The sequence below is a fragment of the Carassius carassius genome, chromosome 10 (assembly GCF_963082965.1).
Source record: "Carassius carassius chromosome 10, fCarCar2.1, whole genome shotgun sequence".
Lineage (NCBI taxonomy): Eukaryota > Metazoa > Chordata > Actinopteri > Cypriniformes > Cyprinidae > Carassius > Carassius carassius.
In genome coordinates this window covers 3266848-3293943 of record NC_081764.1, presented here as the reverse complement: position 1 = coordinate 3293943, position 27096 = coordinate 3266848, and the positions used below count along the sequence as shown (strand labels likewise).

At 37.3% G+C, this 27096-nt stretch overlaps 1 protein-coding gene across 3 annotated transcripts in view; it reads right to left on the bottom strand.

Annotated features, from left to right (window-relative positions):
* Positions 1 to 2814: 2814 nt before the first annotated feature.
* Positions 2815 to 27096, bottom strand: part of LOC132151538 (guanine nucleotide-binding protein G(I)/G(S)/G(T) subunit beta-1) — a 35281-nt gene continuing 10999 nt past the window's right edge. Inside the window, exons 2-11 of one of the 3 annotated variants that reach the window (XM_059559717.1) lie at positions 17562 to 17669; positions 12058 to 12096; positions 11820 to 11926; positions 11359 to 11422; positions 8750 to 8912; positions 8174 to 8240; positions 7133 to 7334; positions 6781 to 6997; positions 5696 to 5839; positions 2815 to 5090 (exon numbers count right to left, since the gene is read on the bottom strand). In XM_059559717.1, the coding sequence (XP_059415700.1) occupies positions 5733 to 5839; positions 6781 to 6997; positions 7133 to 7334; positions 8174 to 8240; positions 8750 to 8912; positions 11359 to 11422; positions 11820 to 11926; positions 12058 to 12096; positions 17562 to 17618 (1023 nt within the window). In that variant the 5' untranslated portion in view covers positions 17619 to 17669 and the 3' untranslated portion in view covers positions 2815 to 5090; positions 5696 to 5732. The remainder of the gene's footprint in view (positions 5091 to 5695; positions 5840 to 6780; positions 6998 to 7132; positions 7335 to 8173; positions 8241 to 8749; positions 8913 to 11358; positions 11423 to 11819; positions 11927 to 12057; positions 12097 to 17561; positions 17670 to 27096) is intronic. The other 2 variants (XM_059559718.1, XM_059559719.1) reach the window with 2 other exon arrangements.

Genomic DNA, 27096 nt, shown 5'->3' with positions numbered 1-27096 from the left:
GGTTCTTCTGATGTTAAAAAGTTCTTTATGGAACCATTTAGACAAAAAGGTTCTTCTATGGCATCATGAAGCACCTTTATTTTTAAGAGTGTATAACACAACCGTTTGAAACCTATATTGTTAATGCATTCTGCGTCTCAATTTGCTTTAGAATAATGTGGGCTATTTAAGTAAATGCAAATGGGAAGTAATTAGCTGCACTGTAAAAAATGTATTAGGGTCTTGTAATTTTTTATTTAAAAATTCAAGGTGGTAATTAAAAATAGTTTGTATATTTTCTTGAAGAAGTTGTGGTTCAGTGTTGTACAGAACATATTGAGAACTTTTCACTAATAAAACCAAAAGATTATGTTTTCCTCTTAAAATCATTGTCATAGATTAATAGATTTTACATGATTTATTTAGGTAGATTCCATAAAAAAGAATAATAATAATGAAATAAAATAAAAATCAAGCCTTAAAAACTACTTACAAATATTGGTAAATAGCTTATACCATTTTTTTTGTTTTGTTACAGTTTTACTATTATAAATTTATTATCATTTCTAACAATCACGAGCGTGACTGTGTCTCAGAAACTCATTTGTTTCTAAATGAAGCCATGGTTAAACTGAGGCATCTTCCATATGGTTTTCATTCCTAAGAAACAGGAATAGATCTGTCAGATAAGGCATAATTGGCCCAAAATCATTTCCTTTGGAGAAAAGGAGGAAAAACAACACACCAGAAAGAGAAAACAGTTTTGTTGAGGCACATGTCCTAATCTAAACATTGTTGACCACTTAAGATTGTTGCATTAAAAACCATTTATTAAGTGGTAAAATATGCATTCAGTGCACTAGATATCTTGCCTAGAGACACATGGGGTCATGATGACATGATAGCATCTTGTTTCTGACTACATATTCATGCAGTAATTAGCTGCAATTAGACCATATTTCAAAAATAGCTGTTCCTTTGGACCATTTCTGCATTCTTTTATGCTGCCACATGATTGGCTGGTTAGATATTTGTATTATCAAAAGATGTAACTTATAAATTAGGTTTTATTATTTTTGTCTGCTTTTTCTCAAGATGACGTCTGATCATTGCATATATAAGTGGCAACAGTGAGCCATTTGTATAAATTCACAAAGAATTTATTGTGGAATCATTATTTGCTAAATTTGCTGTTGTTTTCAAATTCATGAGCCCATTACGAACTTATCGATACATTTCAGAGCAATACCAGCCCACTTAAAGGGACCGAAAAGGGACAAAAACACAAATTCTCCCTAGTATCGTTTGACTTCTGCAGAACACACAAGATATAGATTTTAAATAATACCATGGTTTTATGACCATTCAATTAAAGTTAATGGGGTTTGGACCCAAAAAGATATTCAAAGTATCTCTTTTTGTGTTCCACGAAAGAAAGAAACATTTTTTTTCCTTTAAAGGAGTCCTTCACCCTAAAAAAGAACATTTGCTGAAAGCTTACTCACTCTCAGGCCATCCAAGATTTACAGTTTTTTCTTCATCAGAACAGATTTGGAGAAACTAAGCATCACATCACTTGCTCAGCGATGGATCCTCTGCAGTGAATGGGTGCCGAGTCCAAACAGCTGATAAAACATCACAATAATCCAGTACACTCCAGTCCATCAATTAATATCTTGTGAGGCGAAAGCTGCATTTTTATAAGAAACAAATCCATCAAGATTATCTTAATGTTAAACTAAAATATGAGTCCTTACATGATAATGCTTCCTCCAGTGTGAAATCCATCCCGTTGTCCTCTCACATTAAAATCCACCAACAGATTTGTTTGGGCATGTAAATGGTGTTTGATCTGTGCATATTTCCCTCCCGATTCAGACGGGTTGTCTGTTTCACTGGAGAAAGCAATATTATGAACAGGGGAATCTTATTTTAGTCAATTGTCAGCAAATTGTCAATTTTCGGTGAATTATCCCTTTACAACAAAGGCCCAGATCACAATCAACATCAAGACTCAAACTCTGATTACAAGGGTTAATAATAGACGTAGAGCAGTAATCATGACACCATCTCCATTTCCAGTGCAAGTCAAGGACCTGCTGAGATGCACAGCCTTCTCGACAGCTGGTTTATTTAGAAATGTTATTCTTAAGAACAGCAATGGCCACTTACAGAGTCCAGTCTGTTTTGAAGGCTACCAAAAAAGGAGACTCGTGCATATCAACCTAATAAGTCATTATTCAGTCAAGTGCACTACAGAAGAATCTCTTGTTGGACACAATAGTGATGTTTTCATCGAAACAAACTTTTGTTTATACAGCCATGTTAACAGTTTGTGTTTTTCATTATTTTCTTTGGCTTTTGGGTAAATAGTACACACTTTGTTTGCTGTTGTTGACCAAAAGTCAGAGTTCGACCAATAAAGTTTATACGACCTTAGTTACCAGAACTTTAAAATTGTATACGAAGTAACTGTGGCAAAAGTGCAAATATTTAAAAAAAGTTTTTTTTTTTTTTTTTTTAAAGAAAATAAGCTAGAACTTTTCAGATATCCCGAGTTTCCCAGCAGGCCTGTAAAACTCTGATAAAAAGTTCTTCATAAAAGATTAATATGACTCGATGAGGAAATGTCTACCTGAACTCATTTCTAGTAAAGGCCAGCACACATTAGACTGAAAACATACTCAAATATCAAATGATGGTGGCATCATTTACTCCAGGAAGTCTGAAGAATGAGGAACTGCTAATTCAGTCAGAGCGGACCTTAAAAAAGCTCTTTTATTACAGTTAATTTCTGCTGTGGAAAACTCTCTAGCAAAACATCAGCACATCAGAGACATCTCAAACTTGTTTTATTACATCTTAAATAACAGTACATTTTAATATAGTATCTATGTTGCATCCAGCTTTCTGTGGTACACCGACAGACTGAACTTAAATACAAAAGGTGAGATAGGGAGTGCTGAGATCTACAGTTATTAATGAAGAGAGAAAATAAGGGGAATCCATTTTAATTGAACTGTAATTAATCTTTACTGGTGGCAGCACACACAAATACATCACAATTATTGTACATTTTCGCAGAGAAAGAAAAAAAACAATAATAATAATAAAAAAAGTCACAACTATTAAAGAAAGTGCATCTGTTTATAGTGGAAAAAGAACAGAAGACTCTGCCATGTCAGATGCAATTTAAAAACGTTTAAAGAAAAGACAGAATTTCTCGCGATTCTCAGATCGAACGTTTTGATTTAGAAAACTCGCGGCTTTTCGAGCGTCTCGAACGGGACTTTTCGCAACTGTCATTTAATTTGGGAAAATTTCAGGAGGCATGGCCATGATTTACAGGTCATCTGCAGGAAATGTATGTCGTATCTCCTTCGCGATTTCTCACATTGGTGCATAGATTCGCCAGTAAAAGTAAAGGATGTATGCACAGCATGTCTTAAACATCTGGAATCAACAATTTCATATCGGTTTCGCCGTATCGGTGGAGGTAAGTGGGCCTAAAGACATCAGCTCCTGTTTAAGCAAATTCTACAGCATGCGACTACGTTAATTCATGGCAGATGAAATAAAACGCTTAACTTAAAAAAAAAAAAATTCTGAATTATCATTATTTTCAGACACTGATTTGTACAACATTTCATTCACATAGTAGTAACTGTATTTCCAAGCACAGACAGGGCTATCTGTTCTCTCTCTGGAACTGGGCTAAAAAGAAAGAAAAAGGTTTCGTTTTTCTAAACACCGATCCCGACACCACTGAAAAAAAAAAAAAACCTAAACATTCCCCACCCGACCTCCCTAACACCCGCCAACCAAAACAATCCCAAAATTCGGACTTGAAGCCAAAAGCTCAAAGGAACGTATAAACGTAAGACCAGAAGATAAGCTAAGGGGTTAGTTTGAACCATTTTTAATCCAATGAAAGAGAGGATTGTATTTTTTTTTTTTGGTAAGTTTTTTCATTTTTTTTTTCTTTTTTTGTGCATTTTCTACATTAAAATTAGCATTCAATGTGATTAACAGCATGTGCTTGGTTAGTTAACGCTTAAAACGTTAGTCAAGTTTCTTATTGTGCAAACAAAGCTGTGACGAGACTGGAAAGAAACATTAGCTAGGATATAATGCTGCATTCGCGTGCAAGTCGGATACCCATATTTACAACAGCCATTCGTAGATAAATGAAGTGAGTACCTCGTACTCAGAAATGGCAAAGTATTTCAAAGAGATATGGCATTTTCTTTTTTTCTTTAATGACAAAGGACCAGGATGCACACTGAAAGTTAACTAATGCACAGATCAGGATTACATTTTGTAGAAAGCTAAGGCTGTTCTTATTAGCCGGTGATCGCAATAGCCCAGCGATTTTAACAATCAGAACAGATCAGAGGTGAACGTTGTCTGGGGACGCCCAAAATATGAATATTAAGCTTTCACAAGAGGGCGCGTGAACTTTACATCTCGCTCGAGTCAAGGTCATGAAAACTACACAACCTCTAGAGCAACCTAGTGCCACGAAAATAACAAATAAAACAAAACTGCAAAAAGCTGCTCTTCCATCCTGGTCTAGTTTCACCATTTTACATGACTTTTCTTGTTTTCACATGGTTTTATAACAGGATTAAAAGTTTTACTAATCAGAAACATATCATCTAAACAGATAAAACAGGCGGGAAAAAGATCTAGAAGATGGACTATCAGATAAAAGGAACAAAAGAAGAAGAAAAAATAAGAGTTAAATAATTTGTACAATTACACTCCAACATTTGCTTTCTAGACACATGATACACAAGCGTGGGATGATAGTGTTTTGTGTTTTCTCTAACAGGGCGACACAGAATGGTCCGAGAGGGAATGCAAGTTATTCATTTAATACCACAGGAATTCTTCTTGTTTTTTTTTTCTTTTTCTTTTTTAAGCTGGGTGATAAAACAAATTGTGCTCTTCTTGGTGTAGGAAAGGCATTGTTTTCCCTTAGAAGTTTTATTTCTTTTCATGGTGGTGTCAGTCAGTTTTATAAGGTGTTTTGTTGTTGACGATGCTGTGAAATTTAACATTCTAAAGTTGGAATGGTCTTCCAGTCAACTTTGGAGTTCAAATGATATCTGCGGACAGATAAAAAGAGATGAAAATGATAAAGCAGATATTCAGAGAATGACTTATTTAGATCAGACAACTCCATATAAACTTGCATGATAAATGCACAAATTACTATTATATTGCAAGAAGGTACACTGAAAAAACCAAACTCATTTATTTAGGCATAAATGGTTGGAAAAATATATTTTTTAATTTAAATAAATAAATAATTAAAATGGCAAGGTTGAAAACTACTGAAGTATTTTTTACCAAAAAATTCTATTTTAGTTTTTCTGTTTGTTCTTTGCAGTTTCCTTGTATTTGTAAAACTTAACTATCAATTCTTGAGGGAAAATAGTTTCAAAGTAAATCTGAAACTAAAATAATAACAATATAACATTATGATCGATTGATTGTTCATAATATAGCACTATATCAGCTACCACAGGTATATTCTATATAACTATAAAGTTGCAAAAGAGCTGGCCATTACAGATCAGCCCTCTGATCTTCTCTAAAGTCTAGCCAAAAATAGCAGGAGGTGACACAAGGATAGATTTACATGGCGGGTAAAACACACAAAGTATCTCTTGTTTGACATTAGGCTGTGCTGGAAGAGGATGACTCTTACTGTATCGGACATGTTGTATTGAAAGCACCTTCAGCGTTCAGTTCCAGATCTTGAGGAAGCTGTCCCAGGACCCTGTAGCCACTGCCATACCGTCATCAGTTACACCCAGACAGCTTACTCGGTTGTCATGGCCAGCCAGCACACCTGAAAGAGTCCAAACCTCAGTAAATCACACAATGTTTTATTGAACATTTTATGCTTGACAAGAAAATACTATTTAAGTTCTTCCTACTTTCAAATGTTACATACTTTTTAAATGTAAAATTGGCAGTGTCTGAGTGAAAAATGTTTCTACATAATTTTTTCTGTGTAAGGGAGAGGATGCCGAAAACAGTTTTTGCAATAGCGATGAACTTAAAGTTTTGCTTGTACACGGTCAAAGTCTCAAATAAAACAGAATATTGTGGTACATTTTACAAGTTCATACTATTTGGTTTAGTCTTCTCCAAAATGTCATGAATAATTCAGTTACTTTCTTTACTTCTTTGTAATTATCGAAAATTTACTAGCAATTTCTGAGTGAAAATTGCACGTTAGTTTGGGAAAAGATTTTCAAAGAAAAAAAAAAAGATCTAACCATGTAACTTATTGGAAACGTAATATTTAAGCCAAGCAGTCAGTTAATAAACAAATCTCATTTTAAAGCTGTTACAATGTTCAACTAATGTTTTTAATCTTCAAATGAGCTGAAATGTGGCCAGCATTTGTACTGTATGCATAATAACACTGGGAACAGAAAAACTTTTTACTCAAAATTTAGTGCATGCAACCGACTAAATAGCAGTGAGCATTTCAACTCATTTGAAGACTTAATGTTATATTTCAACATTATAATGGCTTTAAAATGTGCATTTTTTCTCAACAGACCTCTTACACTGTGCAGGTTGCTGTATGCAAAAGAGACAAACATGTGGCATGTTATAATGCAAGCACTGAACCATATGTAAAACAACACCACTGTGTGTGTGTGTCGTATGGTTGATTTGTTTGCTTTCAGGGCAGTCACTAGACCACTATTAGTAGCACATGTTTGCAGCCATCTGTGTGTGTGCGTGTGTGTGTGTGTGTGTGTGTGTGTATCTTACCAGCGCGGTCAGCCTTGAGGGCATCCCACACGTTGCAGTTGAAGTCATCGTAGCCGGCGAGCAACAGGCGGCCGCTCTTCGAGAAGGCCACAGAGGTTATGCCGCAGATGATGTTGTCGTGAGAGTAGACCATGAGCTCCTGGTCAGCACGCAGGTCAAACAGCCGGCAGGTGGCGTCATCAGAGCCAGTCGCAAACGCGTTTCCATTGGGGAAGAACTGTGGGGGGAATAGGAGCTCTGTCTACTTTCAATACTTCTATAAATTACATGCACTATAGCGCATATTTAAAAAAAAAACTCATTTAGTTTTAATCTATACTGTTTCTAATCAGAATTAGGCAGGAATACTCACACAGATGGCATTGATGTCCGACTCGTGGCCAGTGAAGGTTTGTCTGCACATGCCCTCACGGACGTCCCAGAGTTTGGCGGAGGCATCGCAGGCTCCTGACACGAACAGCCTGGTGTCTGGAGCCAGGGACAGACTCATCACATCACCGGTGTGACCTGCGAACGTGGTCGTCTGCTGACCGGTCTCTATGTCCCAGAGAGCACTGCGGGACAGATCACAACATTCAGATGCTTCAAAACAAAGACACATAACTGAGAAATCAAAATGCCTTAAGAAGTGAACTGCAACATTTCTCAGAGCTGCAAATAAGAGCTGGAAAATATGATCATGTCTACATTTATAATAACAACAATTAAATATCTAAATTAAATATCTGCTTATTCTTGTATCGCTTATTACATAATTTTTTTAATGGTAAATTTTTACAGTAAGTTTTATTTGTTAAACAAAGCAATGTATTTTCAAATGTAATATTTTAGATAATATTAGTTATTAAAAATACAAGCCTTGATTATTCGCTCGTTCACATGACATTAATGTTAACAAATATATTTGTACTTGTATTTAAAAATGTATTAGTAAATGTTGAAATTAAATTAAGTAATAGACATAAGATTTAGCCTACAACATTCATATTAGCTTTCAGTTAATTATATACATATATTTCCCATAAATTACGATGCATTTTTCTTAAGCACAAGGTGGCAGGTAAGTTGTCTTGAAAAATAAAAAAGTGGGAAGAAATTATTTTTTGTCTTCCCCATAATGTTGTAGAAATGGTTCAAAAGATGTCATTTCCTGAAAGTTGATTTTATAGAAGGGCCATTTTTTTATAGGAGAATGCAGACATAATATAACAAATATGATGCATATGACATTTAAATTAAGATTTTTTAAATTGCATAATCTGCTTCCTGACTGAAAAAATACAAATATTCCTGAACGCACTGACAGCATAATCTGGTCCTAACTGCAGATGTAAGCTTTAGTATCTGAGATGTCCAAGCTTTGGGTCGCTGGGACGCAGTTCCTCACACTCACCAGGTGGTGTCGCCAGAACTTGTCACAATCTGGTTGTCATCAAGGAAGCGGCAGCAAGAGAGGTATCCTGAAGAGGGGAGGAAGTTTAATACATGATTTCAAACCAATATTTCTTCTCAAAATCTTAAGACATCCATTACACACAAAGTAATATCTGTGAATGAACAATGTGTCATTGTGTGGAGGATTATTTACACAGCTGTATTACTTACAGCTTATGTCATTAAAATAGATACCACAAAGCAGCAAAAAAAAAAAAAAAATTAATGATTATAAAATATATTTTCCTATTTTTCCTCTTGATTTAGTGGTCAAATATGACCTGGACATTACCTCATCCATACATCAACTGAACAGAATGAGAGTGCATTACGTAATCGCTGATGCTGCCATTAAAGTCGATCAGATGAGATATATTAAAGAGGGTGCAGAAAACCCCAGTGCAGTTTCATGCTGTAATAACAGGTTTGCAAAACACCGACCCTTGTGTATATTCACAAGAGCCAAGATCAGAGAGCGAGAGTGTGTGTGTGTGTGTGTGTGTGTGTTTGTGTCTGTGAAGGACACGTCCTGTACCTGTGTGTCCGGCCAGCTCACGGCTGACGCGCACGTTCCCCTCACGAGTCTTGAGGCTGTAGATGGAGCAGATGTTGTCTAAGCCTCCACAAGCAACGTAATTCCCTGAAGGAGCGTAGGCACAGGTCATCACCCAGGAGGAGCGCAGAGGAATGGCGTGGACCTGAAACACAACACATGAATACTCAAGAAAAGACAGAGCACAGGAACTAATACAAATCTGTAGCAGAAACCATTTCAAATAGCTGTTCATCAGAGGTAGGGCAAAACATGTCCATGCAAAGATCAGGAACTTGCTTGCAACTATTTATTTGAGCATTTGAGATTTCAGTCATGCCCATCCTGCAACATCCTCACAACTAGTTACTAGGTTTAACAGTTGTTGTTGTTTTGTTTCATTCTTTTCCCAAGTAATAGTGATGCATGGTCTGTGGCAATTAATTCAAGATAATAAACAGGAATTCACTGAACAAGTAAATAAATATTAATGTGGTTGATAATTAAGATGAATGTATGGTCATATTTTTAAGATGTATAATGCAAAAAAAAAAAAAAAATACAAATATGTTAACAAAACCATTATAATAAGATTTATTATACAAAAATATTATACAATAAGAATAATATTATACAATAAGAATGTGTGGTTTCTGTGGTTTGACTGATTTAAATAAGAATTTTACTCAAATGATAATGCACATTTTTTAGAAAAAAATGGCCATAAAAAAGGTAAGAATGAATTTAAACTTATTGGAAAATATTAATTTCTGTCACTGCTGTAAACTGACCACCACAAAGAATAAGAATAAGAATAATATATATATATATATATATATATATATATATATATATATATATATATATATATATATATATATATATATATATATAAGTGCTGTAGCTATCGAATATTTTAGTAATCGAGTATTCTACCAAAAATTCCATCGATTAATCGGATAAAATGTGTTTTTGCTTAATTAAAGTGAAATATTAATTATGCAAGAAAAAATGTGAAGTGACATTCGGCCAAGTATGGTGACCAATACTCAGAATTTGTGCTCTGCATTTAACCCATCCGAAGTGCACACACACAGAGCAGGGAACACACACACACACACAGAGCAGTGGGCAGCCATTTATGCTGCGGCGCCCGGGGAGCAGTTGGGGGTTCGATGCCTTGCTCAAGGGCACCTAAGTCGTGGTATTGAAGGTGGAGAGAGAACTGTACATGCACTCCCCCCACCAACAATTCCTGCCGGCCCGGGACTCGAACCCACAACCCTTCGATTGGGAGTCCGATTCTCTAACCACCAGGCCACGACTTCCCCACTGTCTGTACTTGTACTGTGAACAATGACAATAAAGTTGACAGATGAATTAAGTGCATTTAAGTGCCATTCAGTTGGGGTTTTCTGAGATGCACATTAAACACATAAAACATTAACATTAATTATTGAAAATTAAGCAAACTTAACTTTTTGGTACTAACCCACAATAAAGAAACTAAACCGGACTTTTATTTTGACGGGTTGGCGTACCTTTACAGTTCTGTGTATATGATGTGACGCTAGTTTTACTCAAATCAAACGGTCAAATGCTCATGAAGTGACTGTCAGAGCAGTTCTGGAGATGTTGTTCATGTGTTCACGTCCTTATTTAGTGAGACAGCAGACGCTGAAATTACCACGAGCATCACGCGCGCTTCAGTGTGTGTGATAAAGGAAGACGCGCTTCTGCTCCATTCATTAACAGAGACACGCAGAACATTCAGGATTCATATTTAAATGGACTGTTCCGGCTTAATATTTACAGATATTAGTCCATATCGTGATTTGATGTAAGTGCAATGACCTATTTTTGATTAATTCATTCAAAATTTGGCAAATTCCGTGCCATTCCGCGTTAAACTAAAATCTAAACTAAAATCCATTTTTATGACTGGATTCCGCGATTCCCTCAGCGTTTTCTGCATCGCGGAAATCATAGGGCCCTAGTTGTGGTATGCCAGCTCTATCTTGCAATGGACACACGCCACGGCGTTCCACGATGCCCTCAAATCAAAACGCTTTTCTCTCTTCTTCAGTCCTTTCTTTTTCTCACAAAAGTTAGCAGAAAGAAGTGACTGAGTAATTGACAGCTAATATTAACCAATCTAAAATCTGCATTTAAGTTAAGAATGTAAGGATAAAATCTATAAATATATAATTTGTAGTTGTGATGCTCCTAAATTTTTGCTGGTACTCCTAATGTTTTTTATGTTGGGAGCACCAGTGCTACCAAGTAAAAGACTTAATTCAAGCCCTGTGAGAACTTCATTTGGACAACTTAAAGGCGATTTTTTTTTTTACAGTATTTAGATTTGTTTTGCACCCTCGGATTCCAGATTTTCAAATAGTTGTATCTCGGCCAAATATTGTCCTATCATAACAAACCATATATCAATGGAAAGCTTGTTTATTCAGCTTTCAGAAGATGGTCCAGGGTCACATTTGTTTGGTAGCATCCACCCCAGAAAAGAGGTGCAACTTGCTAAAACTCATCCTGTGGTAGTGAAATGTTTTATATGAAATCAAAATTCAAGAAAAGAATGACAAATACAGATATAATACCTTATTTGTGGTATAACTGTCCCAAATAATGAGTTTTCCATCCTGGGAGGCACTGACGAGCAGCCTGCACAGAAAACAAGACCACAGGTGAGCGAGTGCGGTTTACACAACTACAATCAGGAGGATTGTCTCCCAGAACAATCTCAAACTATTCCCAGCACCATTCGGCACAAAAATGGTATGGATTTTTCTTGGCTTTGGCTATAATAGTAACAACATGCTTAGTCATAACACCTACATATAACCATCGCTCACCACCTACACAAACACAATAAAAGAACATGATTCAATTCAATAGGGATAGCATGCAGTGGCCACCACATGAGCCATGAACCTGTCCACCTCCACTGCGTAAGGGAAACCCCTCGGTGTATCTCGCCCTGATGTATAAGGATGTTTTCAAAGGACTTACAAATAAGGTCAAGCCATCATGCAAATAAGGTGATGGAGCTGTTCTGTACCTGGAATCGGTGCCCCAGTGCATGGCGTAGATTTTAGCCAGATGTCCTCGCAGTGTTCTTCTTGTGCGCATCTGGATTCGGCCAACAGGGTCGATGTTGGCTGTGATCTGAAAACATGTAAGCAAATTTTAAACAAACATATACACAGATGGCATCAATATAGAGATCCTTTGATTTAAATAACTGTTACTTAAATTGACACATTTAAACAGAAAATTTGAATAAAACTGTTTCTTACCTGTGATAGTGTAGCATCTGCACAAGCTTTCCTTGCATCCTAGGAAAAAAAGAAAAGGAGAAAAGTTTAGATTCTGTAGAACGAGGCATTATTTCATGATTATGGAATATACAAATCATTTAATGTTTAGTATATAATAACCATGCAGTAACATGATATACTGTTATATACGATTACTTCTTTAAAAAAAAATTCCTATCATGCTCATTTGATACTATAGTCCCCATCAAGCTAGCTTCTAAACTCATGGACCTCGGCCTGAATTCTTCACTCTGCAACTGGATTCTTGATTTCCTCACTGGTAAACCTCAAGTGGTGAAAGTAGGCCAGTTCACCTCCAACTCCATCACCCTGAACGTGGTGGCTCGACAGGGCTGTGTCCTGAGTCCTCTGCTCTACTCTCTCTACACACATGACTGCGTGCCTTACCACTGATCCACATCTATTATCAAATTTGCTGATGATAACTGGGGATCTGGCCCTCATTTCCGACAATAATGAGACCGCATACCTGGATGAGTTAGAGAAACTCACATCATGGTGCCAGGACAATTGTCTCTCTATGAATGTTATTAAAACTAAAGATCTGATTGTGAACTTAAGAAGATATAGCAGCGGCTAGGGCTGTCGCGATAACCGCAATATTGTAATACCGTGCTATTGACAAGCAAACTGCAGAGGAAAGATAGCAACCGCAGTGTTCAGTTTTTTTTTTTTTATGAGGCTGTGGCCTTCTTGTTCACTGTGCATTCATTGTTAAATAAATTAATGATACAATATGGTTACGACTGTAATTTTCTCGCGAGTCGTGGTAGCTTTATGGTGCTTCGTTTGTTTTGAATAGGCCGGCTGAAACGATGGGAGGTGCTCGATCTCGTCCCAAAACCCAATGTCATGTCGCCAGTTTGGGAACATTTTGGCTTTCAACCCAATGAAAAGAGCAAGCCAGCGAATATAGATGAGCCGATATGCAAAATTTGCTGCAAAAAGGTTCCTGTGACGCAGCAATACATCTAATTTGAGGTCATCGGGACATTCTAACGATTAACGGGAAAAACGCTTAACGTGGTTTAATGTATTAATACAGTGATATTAACAGACCAAACTCAATAAATATCATATTAATGAAGTATACTATCTACAAAAAATCAGATGATCCCTGAATATGAATTCAACGCGTTTAATAACACGTTAGCCTTTTCCTCTCATAGAAAACCATCATAAGGCTTAACGTGTTATTAAACGACTTGCATTTATATTCAGGGCTTATCCTTTTTTTTTTTTTGTACATCGTATACTATTAATGTTTAGTGAGTTTTTTTTAAAATCACTGTCTTAGTACATTAAGCCACATTAAGCGTTTTCTTTTAACGGTTTTCTATGGGAGGAAAAGGCTTAACGTGTTATTAGAGTTGCATTCATATTCCGGGCTCATCTGATTTTTTTATAGATAGTATAATTTATTAGTATGATTTTTAGTGAGTTTGGTCTGTTAATATCACTGTCTTAGTACATTAAGCCATGTTAAGCGTTTTTCACGGTAAGCGTTTTAGAGTGTCCCCTGTCATCCAGCGCAGCTGCCCCCTCAAGCATCAGGTCGCGGAGCAACATCAAAAAGAACAGCTGACACCTGCCAACAGTTAGGAGTAGCTGAAGCCTTTGCAAAATCTGTAAAATACAGCCGTGAAAGTAACAGGCATACCTGCTGAAGTCATGGACAACCTCCGCGTCAGTGCCAATACCCAATAGAGTGTGAGCAGATAATGAGGTAAATTTGAGGTATGTATAAAAAACAAAAAAAAAAACGGCGGTAATACCGCATATCGCGCTATTGAGCCACCCATAATAACCGCAGGGGAAATTTCTTAACCGCGACAGCCCTAGTTACAGGCATACCTGCTGAAGTCACGGATAACCTCCGCGTCAGTGCCCATACCCAAGAGAGCATGAGCAGATAACGAGGAGTGCATCGACTCCAACGCGAATCCACTGTCCTGGTGGGCCAGTGGTGGTGTGATAATCAGTCTAGATTTCCGCTGCTATCCAAAGTTGCGTGCAAATATGTGTAATACATGTTAGAACTCTACGATTTCATTAAAAAAAAAATTCTTGTTGCTGTTTGGCATTTAACAATAAACAAAAATGTTTTAAAATGTGTCTCACTTGTCAGTTAAAAAAGCAACAATATGCTACATAACTCAACGATAGAGCTTTGTATGCAGCAAAATCCGGATAAATTAGGTATGTAAAAAAAAAAAAAAAAAAACGACGGTAATACCACATATTGCGCTATTGAGCCACCAATAATAACCGCAGGGGAAATTTCTTAACCGCGACAGCCCTAGCAGCGGCCCTATTCTCCTCTTATGATCATTAGGACCCCTGTGGAAAGGATGAGCAGCTTCAAGTACCTTGGTGTAAACATCTCTGAGGACCTTACTTGGACATCACACATTCAAACTCAGGTTAATAAAGCCAGGCAAAGACTGTACCATCTGCAATAGATGAGAAAATTCTGGGTTTCGCCAGCAATCCTGAAAACTTTCTATTCAGGGACTATAGAAAGTGTATTGATTCAGTGTATCTCAGTGTGGTATGGGAACAGCTCCAGTCAAGAATGCAAAGCCCTGCAGAGAGTTGTGTGCTTAGCAGAGCGCATCTCAGGGTCTGCTCTGCCCTCTCTACAGGACATCTACCTCAAACACTGCAAAAGCAGAGCTGTTCAAATCATTAAGGACTCCAAACACCCTGGTAACTGTTTTTTCACTTTGCTGCCATCTGGTAAGCGCTTCCATAGCCTGATGGCAAAAACAACAGCCCCTTTCACACTGCAATTCTGGAAAATACACGGGTAATGTGTCCCGGCAATTGTTCCCGGGTTGCTAGATTTTGCCCCTTTCACACTGACAGTGATTTCCCAGAATATGTGCCTGCATTCACACACACCCCCTGTAAAGGTCCCGTAATGACTCGTGACATCAGGATGTGACATGTAATGTACGAGTCGAAAACGCTAGGCAATTTAACGTTCCTTTAAACTAGCAAATGATCTTAGCTACAGCGCGGATATTGAGGAACTACCTGACCTCCGCTTCATTACAGTTTGCACAAATTTTTTCCTTTTTTGAACGTTGATCTGCCTTCAAAACACCTGTCTGTTTTGTTTTTGTTTGCGTTCACACAGAAGGCGATCAGGCAATTTCTGTAATTTTTGTTTTTATTTACCTGTATTGCTGCTATATAAAGACGCTGTACAACCTGTTTGCACATTCTTCTCTTGTACACTCCTGTATATTCTTTAATTATTGCACTGTCCATGAAGCGGACCTGACGTACATTTCACTGCTGGTCATATGCTCTCCATATAACCATGTATGTGACGAATAAAAATCTGGCATCAAACAGATTAATCTAACTGGTAGCATTATTGACCTGTTATGGTTAAATTAATCATTGATTTGATTGATTAGGGCTAAAAGGTCAAAGATTTTAGACAAAACCAGTCTTAAGTGTCAATTTTTCAAAAATGAGATTTATACATCTGAAAGCTGAATAAATAAGCTTTCCATTGATGTATGGATGTATGTTAAATCTGGAATCTGAGAGTTTAGATTTGTCCAAATGAATTTCTTAATGCATATTACTAAACAAAAATTAAGTTTTAATATATTTACGGTAGAAAATGTACAAAACATCTTCACAGAACATCTTTGTTTAATATCCTCATGATTTTTTGCATAAAAGAAAAAGCAATAATTTTGACCCATACAATGTATTTTGGCTATTGCTACAAATATAACCCAGCGACTTAAGACTGGTTTTGTGCTCCAGGGCCACAAATGAGGATATGTCAGACCACAAGAACTGAGAATTGGTAAAACTATCTCAGGCCAAGATAAAATGTAAAGCGGCTTCATGGAGGAAGTATCGGGTGTAAATGTTTTCTGGAACTCAGTGAGGAATAAGAACAGAACAGTTACAGTAAATGTTTTTCCTGCATAGTGTAGAATTATGTAAATAACCGCCCTCTGTATTTAAATGTCTTTTGGTTAAGCAAATATGCCTGGGCAACAAGAGACTACCGAGTAAACCGGGTTGAAAAAAAAAAAAACTAAAAACAAACACGCACATACTTCATAATAGCTGGATTGGAAATAGGTCTAGTTTTAATACAACTGATATTTTAAATATAGCAGACATGTCAAAATCTCTATACATATGAACGCAAACTTTTTTTGCTGGTGGTTGAAATTTAACACAGCAACATCCGGAGGCTACACTTACTCTTTTCAACCTGGAGTCTTAAAGTGGCACCATTATGGATTTTTTAAAATTACCTTTCATGCAATGTGTAACACAGCTCTAAACGAATTAAAAAATAACGCAAAGTTTTAAATCTAAAAGTGCAGTGTGTAAAGTTATTGTTTTTCAAAAGAAAGCGTTGACTCGTGAAAAAAAAAATCTTAAGCTGTTTGAAGTTCACGTCAACATGAAACATTAGCATATTTATGCCCACCCACTTGCACGGGAAACCTTGAACCTCCCCTTCCTCAAACACCTTAGCAGATTCCTGTGGAGAAGACGCTGTGCTCTTCACTGTGAGGGTAAATTAATTTATGTATGCCGAAAAACTCCATACTCATTTTCTCCTCCAACTTCAAAATTAAAGTGAACGTGCAAAGAGGGTCAAACACCTTTTACCCCCCAAAAATAAATAAAAATAGTAGAATAACGATTTAGGAAAAAAAAAAGTGTTGGGAGTTTTAAGAAATACCCAGTCTTGAACAGTTGTAAACAGACAGAGTACGCATGTACATCGCAGAGCTAGACAAGATAAGCATTAGTGAAAAAATTAATAAAATACTATATAAATATTTTAGACTGGAAAACTAATCCATATGAATCGAGCGGTTTAGTTCAAATTTTCTGAATTGAATCGATCGCTTGTTATGGTCGGAAAGATATAATTTAGGCTTTTACTCGCATGTAAACATATTAGTGAACATCTGACAGCATTCTGTCATCAAAAATCTTAATTTGTGTTTTGAAGATGAACAAAGGTTTATATGGGTGTAGAACGAAATTAGTAATTTATGACAATTTTCATTTTAGGTTGAACTAACCCTTTAATAGGATAATTAACCCAATAATGATAATTCGGTCATCATTTTCTCACTCTCAAGTTGTTCTAACCTGTATGAATTTCCTTCTTCTGCTGAACATGAGAGATGATACTTTGAAGAATGTTGGTAACCAAACAGTTGCTGGCCATGGTTGACTCCCATAATATATATATATATATACACACAGTGCAAATTTATGGAGACCAGGTACAGTTTGGTTACCAATTTTTTTCCAAAATATCTTTTGTGTTCAGCAGAAGTCAGATGTACAGGTTTGGAACAACTAGAGGGTAAGTAAATTACAATTTTAATTTTTGGGTGAACAATCCAACTTAAAATGCTGAATAATGCAGTTGTGTATGAGATCAGAAAGGTCCTCACTCTGATCTGGTTCTTCAGCTGCTCGGCCTCCTGGCGTAACTGGTCCAGTTCACTCATTTTCCTCTTCTAAAGCTCTGCCTCACTCCTTCTGCCGGGACACGTTCTGATCTACAGCAGAGAAAAAGAAAAAAAACATTTAGGCTCTGAATCCAATGTTATCCCCCTTTACAAAGACAGGCAAATTCGGCCATCTTGAGACCAAGTTTGAATTTGAATGTGCATATTCACGGTTTTAAAACAAGTAAACTGGTCTCAGCATCAGATATAGAAACAACCATATTGTTTGCACTTACATTGCACACTAGATGCATCTACAAGAGGAATAATCTTTGCATTTACCGTGTCATGTAACATTTGTTAATGGATCACTAGTAGAGTGTTTATCAATACACAAGGCTGTAAATTCAAGATCCCACCCAGCCGCATTACCTACTGAAAGCAACCAAAGAACCATTTCCTCTTGTGGTGAAATGAGTTGTTGCTCCTTGATGAAAAATGCAGAAGTACAAAAACAACAACAGCAAGGAATGAGCGAGCTGTGATTCTGTCCTTTCATTATGTAAATAACCAGCAATGGGAAAAAAAACACAATTTCCTAAATTAGAGCTCGAGAAAAACTGCCTAAAATTTAATTTGGCACATTATGGAAATAAAATGCCAAAAAAAACAAGCAGTATATTTAAGGACAATGCAGGGCAGAACTCGATTTTTTCTATTTTGGAATTGATTGGGTGAAAACTGGGCACTACATCCAACAATGGGGTCATGTGGTTGGAGGGAGGGGCTGAATAAAAAAAAAAAAAAAAAAGAGCTTGATGAAATCAGCTGAAAAGGAAAGTTGTTTCAAATGCGGAGCAAGTTATTTCCTTTTAATGTCATTTTAATGTCCATAGTAAGCAACTATTCTTTGTCTGGTTTCCAGGCTGAAATGCTGATTCCAAGCAGCAATTCCTTTATAAAAATAAAACGACTGAAACTACGGATGAGCGTTTTCCGCAAATATCACATTCGAATATTTGAGCTCACATAAAACGAATATTCGAATATTCGTTTATTTAAATTAAGTTTAATGAGACAGACGTTATTTTTCAGCAACATTTATTGTTTCCGTCATTTTGAACAAGCTAAGCTTGAACATTACACATCGTGTTTTGTAGCTGAAAACCTTTAACAATGTGTGCAAACAAACAAAAGTACAGATTAAAAGCAAAAAAAAAAGTGAACAAAGAAAAAAAGTAAAGCACCCAGCAGGAATTAGGCTATTGTAGAACGTAGCCTACACTTAACTTTGAAACTTTTAAACTGTCAGCAAATCTTTTTTGCTTTTTTTTTCTATTGTTTTACATGTTCTTGTTAAGAAACACGGGCATGTAAACATGATCGGGGGAAAGTCGGCTCCTTAGTCCGTTAACAATAAGGCCGGCCGCGGAGAAAACGCGCTCTGACGGCACAGACGTTGGCGGGACTCACATATAACGGTGTGCTAAGCGAATAAGTTTTGTGAAGCGCTTTGTGTTTTTGTTTCACCACTGAATGAGATCCTCATCTGGTGGAATACATGGCTCCAACAAGAACTGTTCCCACTCGTCTCGGATGGACTCTCTGTAACCATCGCTAAAGAACTGGCTCAGCCTTTTCCGACAAGTGGGCATTGCATCCTCTTCATCGTTGGTGACGGTGACTGCATCCGCACCACTCGCATAAAGGAAAATGTTCTGATAATGTTCAAAAAAGTGTTTTTTTCTTACTTCCTTCATGTTTTCATCGAGAAACCTGAGATGTTTGTGCCGAGGGTTAAGTTAGTGGTGTTTATTCGTTGCTTGAGAGATGCCGCTACAATGTTCCTGAATTTGGTCACTTTCTGTGACTCTCCACGGCATATTTAAAGTACTGTAGAAGACCACAGTTCTTAGGGGCCGTTCACATATCGCGTCTTTTGCGCGCTCAAGTTCGTTATTTCCAATGTAGGCGTGCGTTATGCGCGCTCATAATAAAAGCGACATGGTTGCGATGTGCACGCGGTGCGACGCGCCTGATTTTTTTCGGCCGCGTCCGCACCGAGTTAAAAACATCTCAACTTTTCAGAATGCCGCAAGCACACCGCAGGTCATGTGACAAGACCTAAACATTCAGCTTCATCCTTTCCCATAACAACGTTCAAAGCTCAGCCAAGATGAAGGAACAGCTAATCATAGCTGTATATGGATTGCCATTTTGAAATAAATTTAGTAGCAGAGCTACTGAAAAGCGATTTTTTGTGCTGCAAATCCATTTATCCTTTGCTGAAATTTCCGCGTCTTCATGGAGAGAGCGCAGTATTGTTGCTTAGCAACGGCAGACGCCTCAGGAGCGCTTCTGCCCGAGTGCTTTGGAAAGAAGGAGAAAGCCGCGCGTCTAACGTTTTCCACGCGTTTTTAGGCGCGATATTTGAACGGCCCCTTATTCATTAATTATATTTTGCTTGCATACATCTTCAAATATGCTGTGGAGAATCACAGAAAGTGACCAAATTAGGTTTGTGAATTTTTTTTTTTCGAAATTCGAATATAATTTTTATTTATTGAATAATTAGAGCAGAACGAATATAAGAATGTTCGACTATCCGTGCACACCCCTATCTGAAACCCTTAAAGCCTGTATATTTTAGGGATATGCCAGTATCCAATTTTCATGTTGACGGTATATGGTATTATAACGGTATAAGTAGTCATAATACAGTATCACAGGTTTGATATTTTTTTCTTATAACAAAAATAACTGAACATTTAAATACAATAAAGCAATACAAATATATATATATATATATATATATATATAAAATTTTTACTGTTTTTTTTTTTTAACTCTTAGTTCATGTTAGCTCATTAAATAACACAGTTGCAACTTTAGATTTTAACGCGTTATTAAATATCGGAACACCTAATGAATGTTAATAATTGTTAATAAAAGAATTTATAATTGGCAGTTTGTGTTAACTAATGAATTAACTAATGTTAATTAATGAAGACCTATTGTAAAGTTTGAACGTACAATAAAAATTTTAAACACTTTCAAACAATATCTAGAGCAGGGGTGCCCAAACCCACTCCAGGCGATCAACTGTCCTGCAAAGTTTGGCTCCAACCCTAATCAAACACACCTGCCTTTAATTTTTAAGTGAGCCTGAAGACCTTAATTAGTTGCTTCAGGTGTGTTTGATTAGGATTGGAGCTAAACTTTGCAGGACAGTCGATCGCCAGCAGCAGGGTTGGGCATCCCTGTTCTAGAGCATGCAGTAGTCTAGATTAAAATGTAAAAAAAGGCTGAAAATAAAGCCTATTAAGTCTAAATATTTAACTATTTTGCACCTTGATGAACACCATAGCAAATCCATAGGGGTGCACCGAAATTTCGGCCGCCGAAAAATTTCGGCCGAAATGGCATTATCGGTTTCGGGCCGAAATAAAAAAAACAGCCGAAAACGTAAACCGAAAATGAATGTCACCCGCCCCTCCCATCCGTGAGCAAGCGCTTAGGTTTCACTCACGGTCGAGCTGTTATCACGCGTCTGCCTATCAAAGATTAAGCATGTCAAAGGGCTGTCACAATCAAAAAAAGCTTGTCACAAAAGCTGCACAATCGATCGGACCAACCAACACAAGTTTCGAAAACGAAAACAGGGAATCGATTTTAACGGCCTTCTCTCGGAGCGCGTCCAGCTCGTCACTATACGATCGCAGCGAACGCGCGTCACACAGCAACTGCAGGTTCTGACACACACACACACACACACACACACACACACACACACACACACACACACACACACACACAGCCTATTAGTGCATAATATCAATGTAGCCTTCAGTAATGTTTTTCATTGATGTTATGGCAGTCCAAATTGCTGACTTGTGCGCGTCTCAAGCGCCCTCTTTACGTTCGCCCTAATGCCTGTTTAGTTGTCGGTGGATTTGCCTATATTTGGCGTTGAAAAACGGATCAACGCCAAATATAGGCAATTTACTAACGATTCAATGAACACTTTGCCTATGTCTCAAAAATCGAACAGGATTTTTTTTTCACAAAAGTGACAGCCCTATACGAGAGGACACCAAAGTTGCAATATGTAACATTTGTTCTGCAAAAATCTCCAAAATTGTTGATTGTTTTGCACAATTTTTAAAAAACTATTTTATTTGATGGAACATAAAACTTGAAGAATAATTATTATTTATATTTATTGTAAAAAATATTTTATGTTTTGTTATGTAACTGTTAATAAAAGTTTGATTATTATATTGTGATTTTTCAATTCAGATCCATTAAATCCAAGCAATATATATATACGTTTTTAAAAGAAGCCATTTTCGGCTTCAGTTTCGGTTTTCGGCCAAGTGCATCCTAAATTTTCGGTTTCGGCGCAGAATTTTCATTTTGGTGCATCACTACAAATCCACAAATTTGAATGGCTATTTAAATATGTTTTAGAAAGTAGTGAAGCTGCTTTATTTATGGGGTTTCCAGAGTAAAGGCTGCATTTTCTACAGTTTAGCGCCATCTGCTGTCAGAGAGTGAATGTGCTTTCATTCAGTGCGTCTCTCACATGTTCCCCATGTGCTTCTCATGCGTGCTTGTTTACATCAGAGTGGCACACGTGTTTTAAGCAGCATACGGGGTGTAATGCATTTTGACCAGTTAATGTGAGTAATATTTCTTAAAATGTATTCCAAATTCTGAATAATTTGTCACATGTAATTAATCACGGTATTTACAAGTGCCCACAATAACAATATTGTGAATATTCATTGCCGTGATATATCGCATTACCGAATACCAGCACATGTATAGTCCAATTTAATCTTGATTTAGAGCAAACACTCGACTGACAAACAGCAAGTCCTTCTAGACCAGCTCTCATCCTATTAGTGTTCCTAGCCCACAGCAGTGTTTTCACACCTCTCTCTCTCCACAGTGTCATTGACATAATCCTAGGACACGCTTGATTCAGCTCCTTAAGGCAAATCCAGTTAAGACACACCGGGGACACTGATTGGAAGAGCAGCAGCTATCCTGCTGACCCAAATTCTTCATGCGCTCAGACAAACGGCTGATGAAGGCGGATGTTTTACTGGGCCATCGGAGTGTACACATCTAACGCTGGGATTAATTTAAGAGGAACGTGAAGCACAAGGAAAGGATCTGCATGCTGTAGGAGATGCAATGATGAACAAATGTTTCAAATTGACACTAGGGGTGAAACGGTTCAACTTTTTCACGGTTCGGTTTCTTTCACGGTTTTAGAGTCAATGTTTCGGTACAGTTCAGTATGTGCTATGTTTATGGAAAAACTATAAAAAGAATATAACTACAAGCAACAGCACAAATGAATACAATAGAGTAAAAATACAAATAAAATAAACAGTGATTTTCAAAAAAAAATTTGTATGGAGATTTAAATGTAGTTTTTAGGTATAGAAATGTGAAAAGTTATCAAAAGTTATCAAATGTGAAATAGCATTGCATATTGGACTGTATAAATTAAAGATTGTTTTCTATTAAAGTTATAAAAGCTTTTCAATCAAGAGCAGTGAGTGATTTATTTGTCGTTCCTGTTCGATTAATATAAAGAATGTCACTTTAAGAGAATGCACTGATACAGTAGGCTTACGTTCAGCCGGCTATGTCTGCTGTAGGATAATTCCCAAGACGGGCATTTTGACAGTTTTTGTGTGAATTTGTCCATTTAAACAATACTTCAGAGAGAGCTTAATATCTGCGCACATTCTGAAGTGCGGGTTTGCACCCTTCGGATGAGCGCACGCACAAATGTTCTCACTGCGCATGCAAGCTTGCGTCCTTCGACACTTAAATGTTTAAATTGACAAAGCTTAAATGAGTTTAGTTTAAACACATATCAACGTGTGTGTTCAGGTCTCACCTGTGCGCTATCAGCACCTGGGTGATGACGGAATAAATGACTGCTCATATTTAGGGCTGGGTATCGATTCAGATGTTCCAGATCGATTCGATTTCGATTCACAAGCTCTCAAATCGATTTGATTTCGAGTCTAGATTCGATTTCGATTTGATTTGATTTTCTATTAGAGCTGTAATAGATTTCGGCCCGAGTCCGACAAGTAGATTGACAGCTTTTTAAAAGCCCGAACCCATTTACAGCCCGACATTATTCAAATGTACGCACGCACACAGCTCTTTTGCCTTTTGTCAGGAATGAGTCATTAACATAATTTTAACATAATTTATACATGACTAACGTAATAGGCCACTTGGAAGTTTGAACAAAGAAATAAAATCAGTCCTCTGTAACATCGTAACATCTCAGCACTCTATAAATAGCCCTAGGTATAGGCTCATTTAGTATATAAATAGGCCAACGCACCAATAAAAACAAGTCTTTCTTAAAATAATTAATTAAGATAAATTCTAAATTAAGATGGGTATTTGGCAATAACGAAATGAATTAAGATAAAGACTCTGCCGGATTTGCTTCGCCATAGCAGCTGACATAATAAAACAATAATGCCAACATTAGCTTATATAGCCTACTCTGTCTACATTATGCATTTAAGACTCAAATAATATTTAGTTATTATTTGAAAAACATTTACTCACCAAGATTAGGCTAGGTCTAAATGTTTTTGTGGAGGAAAATTAGTGAATCCACTGTAGATGTCTTCAGCGCGGTCCTGCGCTCACTGGTGCGTCATTATTCACTCATTATTCTCATTATAAACACGGTCAAAACTTTTCCAAACCTCAGACTTTGCTTTAGTTGCTGGTGCTACCAAAACATAATCGTCAGAGGCAAGCCTCCATTTCAAATACTCAGCATACATTTTCGCAACTTTCTCACGCTAATCGAAACACATTACATGACCGCTCGTTTACCTCGCGAGCCCAAGCCCGAGCCCGGCCTGATTGGTTCGATTGGCAATGGGCTTCTTCACACTGCCTGAACATGTGCAATTGTGCTTTTGAAGACTACTGACCACGCGCACCTGTCTGCGCGGTCGTCTGCTCAGAGCCTCGGTACACACTCTCCGATGGCGATGTTTACATCATGCCTGCCTAGCGGTCCATAGCGGACTCGCGGACGCAAGATGCAGTCTGGACGCGAACGGGAGCATGACCTGACGCGCGACATTGCAGAAAATGTGCGTTCACAAATGTTGATCCAAATATGGAAAGCACTTTCGAATTTAATAGGAGGTTCTCTCCAGAGATGTTTTGCCACATTTCTTCAATTAAGGATGATTGCTGCGTAGTATATGGTGTTTCCATATGCTTTAACTTCTTCAAGTGAGTTGCAAAAGTGTTGTGTGTGTTCAGCAAATGGTGGGCAGCATTTGAATTCGTGATGGGCCGCGGGTTCAGAACCACTGCTTTAAACTGAAGGAATGGATGACAGGTTCGTTGGTAACATCGCACAAGGCACATAAGAGGGTGACATCTAGTGGAGAAGATTTGTAATTAGATTAACGCTAATCTTACGTTCAATGTCTGCGGAAATAAATATAGAAAAAAATCGATTCATGGCCTTTGAGAATCGATTTTGAATCGACCACATTTTTAAAAAACTATTAATCGAAAAATCTATTTTTTTTTTACCCAGTCCTACTCATATTCCAGCATAAGGCATTCGCATTGAACAAGAGTGCATAATTTGTCCACGGTTTTATTTTAAAAAATTTTTTGGGAAGCCAGAATGCGCATGCACCAACAGAAAAATATATTAGATGAACCCTGTTTGTTTTACGTGTTATTTATAGAAAACCATATTACAGATGCTTTGACAGATTTAAGTTGAACCGGTGTCCCAGCACATGTCGAACCGTGTGTAGAGAACCGAACGGTTCAATTTTTTTCAGTGACCATTCCATCCCTAATTGACATGTACAACTGTGGCACATTCATGGTCATGTGCACTGCAATGGGCTGTTACTCCACAGATATACGGATCTGACTGCTTATATGATATGTTGATCTGACTGCTTCTATTGTTCTCATTTGTAAGTCGCTTTGGATAAAAGTGTCTGCTAAATGATGAAATGTAAATATACTAAGGAAGATTTGGTTGAGTAATTTTGGTAATTTTGGTTATTTTTCCCTTACCGACGCTTGTTAACCGATTATTAACCGTTGACCAACAACATTATTTTAAATTAGAATTGAATTAAATCAGAAAGGATAAGTGTCTGCGAACCATTAAAAATACTAACATTTTCCACGGATTAATTTTACATGCACAAAAAGCAGCAAACAACAGAACATGAAGATTCACATGGTCTTCATATCACATCACCCACCTGCAGTGCTTCTGCAAGCGGGAGAAAAACATAATAAAGCTAGACTACTCACACACATACATATACGGTCGCTGTGATTTTGCCAAGACAGACATGTTCCAAGATCAACATTATTGTCCAAAAAATTGGAATGTTGTTCCAGGATCAACAAGGATGTTGGTCCAGGAACATGTTGTACTTGGTGAAATCATGCTCACCATACAAATACACATATGTGTATATGTATGGTGAGCATGATTTCACCAAGTACAACATGTTACTGGATCAACATCCAGGATATAAGTGGTCGACCGATATGTGTTTTTTAATGAACAGCGCTTTCTTCCACCCTCAATACCCATGGCAAAGCACTGAACCACCAGTTGCTCCCCAGGCAGCTGGATATAGCTGCCCACTGCTCCAAGTGTGTGTTCATGATGTGTTCACTTCTCACTGCTGTGTGTGTGCACTTGGATGGGTTAAATGCAGAGCACCAATTCCAAGTATGGGTTACCATACTTGACAAATGGCACGACTTTCACTTTCATAATTTGAAATCACAAGCTTAAAGTTTAAAGCATTCAACTCACATGGACTGACTGTCCTGCAGAGAACACGTGATCATGCTGGATAAAAATGCACACTTCACAAGATCTCACAGCTGGATTCAACTAAGTTTGTAAGGTTTGTGAAATTAAATGTTCATTAGTCATTCAAAGATTTATTTAAATTATATAAATGCATATTTGATTGATGCTGAAGGCAAACAGGAAAGTATTATAATGTTTGTCTTTCTATTACTAATAGGCCTAATATAACAATTGTTATAATACTTTCTGTATACATGAATTCCTTTGTTTAACCGTTCTGATTATTAGACAGACGTCTATCCGTATTAGACAGAACTGTTCACAATGATGACGAATAAGAGAGAGTTTTTAAGAGCTCTCAGTACCGTCAAAATAAAAGTCCCGCTTTGAACACATCAGCCAAACAGAAAAACTTGTCGGCCAATGCCGATATTTGAAAAATGACAAATATCGGGCGATATATCAGCCTGGGCGATATATCGGTCGATTACAACAGGAGATATTACATTATATATAAAACGAATAAATAGGCCTAAACAAGAAATATTTAACTTAAGAAAATGAAAGAAACTGTGCAACAAGTACCCTAGTATGCAGAGTTTAGGTTCATTTTTTCATTGATTGCACCGACGCCACATGCACGCACACAGTTAAGCATTG